This window comes from Gymnoscopelus braueri (assembly GCF_963280865.1).
Source record: "Gymnoscopelus braueri genome assembly, chromosome: 22".
Taxonomy (NCBI): Eukaryota; Metazoa; Chordata; class Actinopteri; order Myctophiformes; family Myctophidae; genus Gymnoscopelus; species Gymnoscopelus braueri.
Window position 1 is genome coordinate 25,061,936 of NC_137624.1, and position 8,178 is coordinate 25,070,113.

At 42.3% G+C, this 8,178-nt stretch overlaps 1 protein-coding gene across 1 annotated transcript; it reads left to right on the forward strand.

Moving 5' to 3' along the window:
• Window positions 1–4,763: 4,763 nt before the first annotated feature.
• Window positions 4,764–7,121, forward strand: LOC308078912 (kelch domain-containing protein 3-like; the record flags this gene model as incomplete). The annotated part of the gene is made up of 2 exons (XM_080420253.1): window positions 4,764–4,844; window positions 6,042–7,121. 2 exons carry the CDS (start codon window positions 4,764–4,766, stop codon window positions 7,119–7,121), a joined length of 1,161 nt encoding a protein of 386 aa, XP_080276379.1.
• Between the last annotated feature and the right edge of the window lie 1,057 nt (window positions 7,122–8,178).

The window sequence follows — 8,178 nt, forward strand, 5'->3', positions numbered from 1 at the left end:
CTGATGATCAGAGAAGCGTGTCTTATGTCCTGAAAGTCTACTCTCGTGTGAATATTCTCGGAATGTAAGAAAAGTCGGGGAAAGACGGTGTGGAGATGTGTGAAGACATCCTGGAGAATGCCAGGAAAATATTGATTTGCAATCAATCGTGCACAACCTAGGTTTAAGCCCAATACTGCCCTGCTGTGTCCAAAGTGCAGAACTGACAGTGTTTGCCAGCCTCACCCATTGTTTCTGGTCATGTGCACAAATGCACAACTACCTAGTTCAAGAAATGGAGAGGACAATTAATGTGAAATTAGACCTTGTATCTGCCCTCTTGGGTATACTGTACCTTGTAAATATATCATTGATAATAGTAAAGGGAGGCTCTACGCATTTTATTTTATTTTCATAAAACATATTCATTCTACAATGGATCACTAATAAGTTGCCTTCAATCAAACGTTGGAATAAAATACTGATGGATTTTTTTTTAAATGTACCATGCACAAGGTGTGGAAGCCTTAACTTAATTATATTAGGCCTAAATGTATCCTACCTAATGTATGTATGTATACCTGTATATTATTTGTAATGTGTTATGGGTGTGGAGTTATGGTTGTTTTGTTTCTTGTTGTGTGTTTTTCCTTGTGGTGCTGCTCCCTTCCCCACTCATTACACCAGTGCAGTGAGTGACTGAGTGATTGAGCACTGGTGCGCTACTTATCAGCCACTCACTGCCTGGTGTCACCTGTTTCCTAGGCTGTGTGTTTTCCACTTCCTGTCGATTTGATCCAATGAAATCCAATGAAACTGGTCAGATGACCAATGATATCCAATGAAATCGACAGGAAGTGGAAAACACACAGCCTAGGAAACAGGTGAATAAGACCTGGGAAACCCTGCTAAAACTCTTTAATTGGCCGCTGGCAGCCAGAGTGTGTGGTACTCTCCTGTGTGTTTGATTGATTGAAAATGTTATTAGGCAAAAGAATGTAAACAACACAGTTACATTTATAATACTTTTGTCTAAAAGGTCCGACCAAAAAAGTCCTTGCGGACTTGTTTCCGTTGGGGTCCTTGAATTAATTTCATAGACATATATAGTAGCAACCAAACAGTTCAAATATCTACATAAAAATGCAGAGAAAAAATACCACTATGTACAAAAGAAAAAAAGCATGAAAAATAAAAAATATATACAAAAAAAAGGGTCGTCTGTCTACCGGGAAACTGGTACTACCTCCTCTTATGGCCTCCAGAAAGATGAGTTTTTAGGGCTGTTTTAAATGAGCCCAGCGAACTGCATTTTTTGAGGGATGGGGTTGGAGAGTAGAAGGAGAATTTGCCCATGTTTGTTTTATGGGTGGGTGGTTCCAGATTGTTGTTTACGCTCCCTCTAGTTTCGTGACTGTGGGTGTCACTAACTTTTTGGAGGTATTTAGACAGATATGCGGGTATAGGGGGCATTTCGGGCAAATCTGCATTTACAATTTTGAAGACCAGTCCCATTTTTAGTTGTTTAACCCTGTCTTCCACCCTGAGCCAGCCTGGCAAAGTGAGTGGGAGAGAGGTGGGTCATGGGCCCCAGTCCGAGAAGTAGTCGAATCAGTTTGTTTTGGGAGGTTTGAAGCTTAGTCTTCAGTGAAACTGAGGTGTTGGAGTACCAAGAGGAGCAAGGATAGTCAAAAAGGGGCTGAATCAGGGCCCCTGAGAGGGTCCTGAGGGCCTGAGGGTTGACAAAAGAGGAAACTCTACCCATAAATCTGGTTATCTGGTTTACTCTTTTGACCACCTTTGTTGCCATGCTTTCACCTGTCAGGTATTTGTCAAGAATACATCCCAAATAGGCAATCTCTTCTTTGCTAGAGATGATTGTGTCATCGACTTTGACCTTGAAGTCATTTACCTTCATCTTACTGAGGGAATGTTTGGTCCCAAAGAGAATGGATTCAGTTTTCCCAAGGTGTAGTGACAGTTTGTTATCGGTAAGCCAGGTACGGATTTTGGCGAGTTCAGAGCTGAGAGCTTCCTCAACTTGCAACTTGTCCTCACCCGAGATCAGGAGTGCTGAGTCATCAGCGAACAGGAACAGTTTGCAGTTACAGGCAGCATTCATGTCGTTAATGTATAGTAGGAACAGTAACAGCCCTAGAATGCTGCCTTAGAGTGCTCCAGTTTATAGGTTATTTTATAGGTGTGATTGTGTGTGTTGCCAGTCAAACTATAGGTAAATCGAGGCTCTTCCTCTGAGAGCGTGATTAGACTTGAACTTTCTTATGGAAGTTGATGGCTTCCTTGTGGAGTATTCTTAGTTTGATTGACCTTTGTGTACATTTTAGTTATTGTAATACGTATCTTTTGTTTGTTCAGATCACTTGTAACCCAGTGGTTGTTACTCCTTTTGCTTTTGTAAATAAAACCTTCGTTTTTTTTAATGTAGTATTGTTTATCATTTATTTTTCTCCCCTCACGACTTGGGGTCTTAACCCTATGGTCATAACAAAATGGAAAAAAGAGAATCTATTATTATTTATCTCAATAGTTTCACTATATATGCTTTTCAGCTCAATGTATTATGCCATGTTAGCTGAACTGCACCAAGCAGTTTTTTTTAACATTTTTTCTTTTTTATGAATTGAGTGTCAGAGCTATCCACCATAAAATGACAGTGCTCTGGTATGTGTCTTGTGGCAATCTCCATGGTGACCCTGACGTGTTTGTACCAAATACATTACCCACCTACCACCCATCTTCTTCCACCTTCAGCAACATTCATGCAGAGGACTGGAAGCAACAAATCTTCACAGGGAAAAAGCTTGGCGCACAGATCATGCTGGCCATATACATAATCTTGATAGCATGTACATATAACATCAAACAGCTAGCATTTTAACCATGTCCAGATGGCTACTGACTGGGCCACATGTCTCTGTTGCTCTTCTTTGCTGATAGAGCCCTGCTTTTTCTCTGTGACCAATGTGAGTGGCTGTTTTGTGCCATAACCATGCTGGAGGAGATGAACGAAGCTGCTTAAAACTTCAACTAAGACACATTGCACATTTTTGCAGAGGACACAAAAGAAAGAAATTAGGCCATGGCGCAAGGTGGATGAACCCACTGGGGAGCGGGGAGCATGATGAAACACAACAAATTATGGCGCAAATCAGCAGCTTATGAAGTATTTTGTTTGTCGGTCCAACAACCTCCCTACCGGCATTGCCATCCGTAGAACCCTGCTGCTAGCAGGGCTAAAACCTACAAGTTAATTCACTCATGGCTGCCTTCAAAATAAAACAATCCCCCTTTTTTCTAGCTAAATGTGCACATAATCTATAACTGTAGCCAGCAGTCAGTTTGTGCATTCAAATTGTGGAGAGACAGACCAATCGACCAACAACTGACCAACTGGAGGCTTAAAGGATCTACACACCATGAATTGAAAAAAATAAATAAAATAATTAATATCATATTGTTTGTGTCCCTCAAACGTTTTTCAAAAGGTTTGAGCCTAAATCAAGTCTCAACTCATTCCAACTAACTTCTCTCTGGCTTATAAAGCACTTTCACCTGCAATACCACATTGTCCTGTTTGGCACGGGGCGCTATTGAGACAGTTTGTATGCATGTTATCTCCTGGTTCTGTGTGGGTTTTTTTTGGTTGGAACTGAAAAACGGGAGGGATTGTACCCTGACGTGACGTCACGTCAGGGTGCAAATCAGTTTGGCCTGTTTTGAGACCAATTTACAGAAAACCCCAGATTTGCTGTGAAAGCCTGAGTGTTCAAACTGGGGTATTTTTGGGGATAGAAGAGAGGTAGGGGAGACCAAAAACACACAAAAAAAGAAGAAAAGGTTAAAATTCATGTTGTAGTCCCTTTAAACTAGCTGGATGATCAGAGCTAAAAAGATGGGTTCTGTCCTCCTGAGAATCTACACACACTGCACTGCCTTGACAGATAGTGACTGACATCCAAGAAAAGCCGCACATTGGAACAGTAATGCAGTCTTTAGATGATCTGTCAGAGCACAATCATCACTGAGATATAAGAGTGTGTAATAGAACATCAGCATTCCCAAACAAATGTTCAAAGCACCTGCAAGTGACAACAATGGATTAGCACAATACAAATGCTCCCTTGCTTGGCATCCTGAAGAGGTTGGCTCCCTGTACAGATTCTCTCATTCAGGCTCCCAGAAAGACCTACAGCAGATCCCTTGAACTCAAGAGCACAGCTATTCTTGCTAGTGAATTGGACAGCTTTTCTTTTCAGTTTTACAATGAGATTAAAGGACCATGCGATACAAGCATCAGCACGTTGTCTATTCACAGCTTTGGTGTGGAAACCTTATTATGTTCAAAACCGTTTTTTTTTTTTTTAATTGTAAACATTTGTAGATAATGAAAATAGCCGATCTACAAGCATGAGCTTGTATATCTGCTATTTTCACAACTTTTGTGCGACATTCTTGTATGATGAAATAGGGCATTCATTTACCAAAAAAACAAGAAAGCTGAAATATGGAATTACGAGGTTTCTGCCCGACCGCAACAATATATGAAAATATAGGCTATTTTCCCATGAATGGCTTTATTTTTAGATTGCACTTTTGTTTACTGTGGTGTGGTTGATGGCTGACATGCTACATCTGCCCTTGCTGGTTCTACAAGACAAGTTTATAACAAGCAGTTTCAGTAATCACTGGAAATAAAAAGAGGTTTATGGTCCAAAATCCTGCTGTTGTCTGAGCCCTGTCACATTGGTGCATTGGCTGGGATGATGAGTGGCCCTGATGAGGAGCAGCCAGACAGTCTGGCTATCAGCCCCAGCAGTGTGGGGATCAGCAGCATCCTCATGGCAGTGAGATTTTGTCTATGTGGCGTGGGTGATGGCTGATTTAGCAGTCACACCTGGTCTCTGTCAAACTAATTAGACTCAGAGCCTAGATGCAACTACAGACCTGTTGGTATTGAGCTAATCGATGCATGTTTGCTACCACCATAAAAACTTCTATATGGCGTATAAGAAGAAAGTTATTTTTGACAACAAGACACCTTTCATTCTCCATACTGCCAACCAAACAGTTCTGACACCTGGATATTGGACATTTGTCACAGAGGTATGGATGTTAAAAAAGAAATTGCGACAGTTTGTATTTATGTAACTCAAGGTCACTAGAGGGGAACTGAGATGTTTGTAGATTCCTCACTGAGGTTGGCTGAGGAGTCCACAGCCAACGTCTGTTCCCTCTGCTTTCACTGCTGACAGAATAGCCTGGTCTGAATGCGGAAATGAAAAATAAATATATCATGACCAGTGACCACCCACCAATCACACTGTCGGAGCCGTCCGAACACAATTCGGATAGTAAAAACATAGTAGGCTGGGGTGACCACCGCCCATAAGAACTTCTTATTGACGTCATTTTGTAGTTCTAACATACCCTATCCAAACTAGTTCGGACGTCGGACGTGAAGCATGTAGCCCCTTAGATCTGCTCTTACAGGTGTAACAGCCCTAATTGGAGTGAGTTCAAGTGGGCTAGCCTGTTTTATACCGGAGCATAATCTGGCAAGTATGGGTTATAAAACAGGCTAGCCCAGAATATATATACTTCACTAGTCCAGATTATATCCCCTTGTGTTTTTCATAACCCCCCCCCCCCCCCCACTCATAATATATATATTTTGGGCTAGACCAGACAATATATCTGGTGTCCAGATTAAACCTTGTGTGTTTTTAATGAACAAGTCTGTATTTCAAAGTCCAGATTTCCTTCCATCATAATTTACATATTTTGGGCTAGACACAGTGACAATCTGAAGAGATCTGTATGAGTGTCGGGTAGCAATGGTGATCAACTTCCCATATTAGGGAGGTCAACAGGCATGAGCTTTGCAGATTGGTCGGCCTTCACGTGACATTTAAGTGTTGCTGTGCCAATATAAGTGGTAGCGCGCACAATGTCACACTATTATTTTAAAAAGCAATATTCCAGAAGGACTTGTCTGTATCTGCTGTTTTCTGCTCTTCGGTATGTTATGCTGGGCTTTGCAGCTGAAAGGACGACCATATAGAACCTTGCATGCCGCTGTGGCAGTGGGCCACAAGGTGTACTCCTTTGGAGGGTACAAGACTGGTGGGAGTCAGATCGGTGTACTTGTCTTCAACACAATCTCTTTGCGCTGGCTGACGTTGCCCCCAGTGACAACTGAAAGTAGAGAACATCCCCTTCAGGTTCCCTCCAAGCGCTACGGCCACACAGCTGTGCTGATGGAAGCTATCATCTACATCTGGGGGGGTTTTACTGACAATGGGGAGTCCTGTAATGTGCTTTATGCATTTGATGTCGACACCCACAGATGGTTCAAGCCCAAGGTTTCTGGGACTGTCCCACAGGCAAGGCGTGGCCACTCGGCCTGTGTCTCGGGTAAGATCATGTATATATTTGGAGTATTCGACAAGCTGACTGGATACACTAATGACATCCACAAGCTGGACACCAACACAATGGTCTGGAATTTAATTAACACCAGAGGCACTCCGGCTCCTGCTTCGGAATGTCACTCTGCCACCATGATCGGGACGAAGATGTATGTATTTGGGGGCCATGGGGACCAGGTCAAGATCAACGAGCCCAGTAAAACCATCAGAGTGTTTGACACGGAGACCAACTGCTGGCTGAGCACACCTTCTGCACAGCTTCTTCCTGAAGGACGTGAGGGTCATTCAGCCTTTGCCTACAAAGGCGAGCTGTACATATTTGGTGGTGACAACTGTCATCTGGACCGGACCTTCTACGATGTGTGGAAATTCAATCCAGAGACCTTCTCCTGGATGAACGTAAAGCCACGGGGGAAAGGCCCGTGTTCACGGATGTACCGGATGTGCTGTTGCATGGTGGGAGATCGTATCATCTTCTTTGGAGGATACAGTCCTGATGACCTGTACATCTTAGACCTTAGTCCTAGTCTGAAGACGTTATGCAAGCTAGCAGTTATTCAGGACGGTCTGGAGCATTTGGGACTCCCGCATGATATCAGGTGGGAGCTGGCAGCCATGACTTCCAACAGCAACAGAAAGAATAACATAGTCAAAAGAACTAAAACGTATACTAAACTAAAAACGTATAGATAGATGACAAAGGCAAAGAACAAGTTTCAGGCAATGGAAGGTACCCTTAAAAAGGGGTTCCTTCATTCAGATGTGAAAGAAAGCAGAGCACAGAAATGTGTAACCAGGAACTAAGCAGCACCATACAGGAGAAAAGAGAACTAACTACCAACTGATCTGCGCCAGGGCTGCAAAGGAGATCCCTAAGAATGTTGAAAGTTATATATTTCTATGTATACACCCAATTGATCTCCATCAGGAATGGCTGCACAACACTGAGTTGGACAATTGGCACTACATTTGATATGGACACACAAAAGGAATGAATGAATAGAAAGAGATGCTTTGGGCAAAGGAATGGACAGTTGTGGAAGAGGACTTCAGGAAACAGATTTTTTGTAAAGGAGAACTGGGAGTGGAAAATTACTCCAAAAACAGAGACCTTTGTTAGATAATTCTTCTCAGCATTTCTGCTTTATTGTGAGACAGTGAGAAGAGAAACAGGAAAGGCTTGAGAGAGGGGGAATGACATGGAGCAAAGGCCCTCTGTTCTGTTTAGAAGCCTGCCCAGTTGTAGGAAACACTTTAGCCTGAGATGTGTGCTTTTACCAGGTCAGCCTCCGCCATTTTTTTGCTGTCATGTTTGATGCAATGATGAGCTGAGCAGTAGATATGACATCAGAATATGTTATTGTATAGCAGAGTTTTATGTGTATTTTAGTTATTACTTTAACTGTGTTACAGGTGCCCTGTACATTTTATTGTGGTTGATTTTAACATGTTTTAGTTCTTCTACTTTCTGGTGCCAAACTCCTCTGCGGTAGTTTAATTAAAGTTATATTTAAACTGCTGGTGCGGGTGTGATTGCTTTAGGAACTGCTCTTTTCATGAACTTGGCTGTATTGTGTGTGTACTGAAATCTACGAGCTCAACAACAGGGCGATACAAGTCTTTCTCCGAATAGTTTTTCATCAGTATTTAGTCTGTCTGCACAGCAAATCTGGGAACTCATTCGGTGAAAAAACTAATATTTAGGCATGCACGATTTAAAATGTTTAACTGTCAATGGTGAAAATCTAGG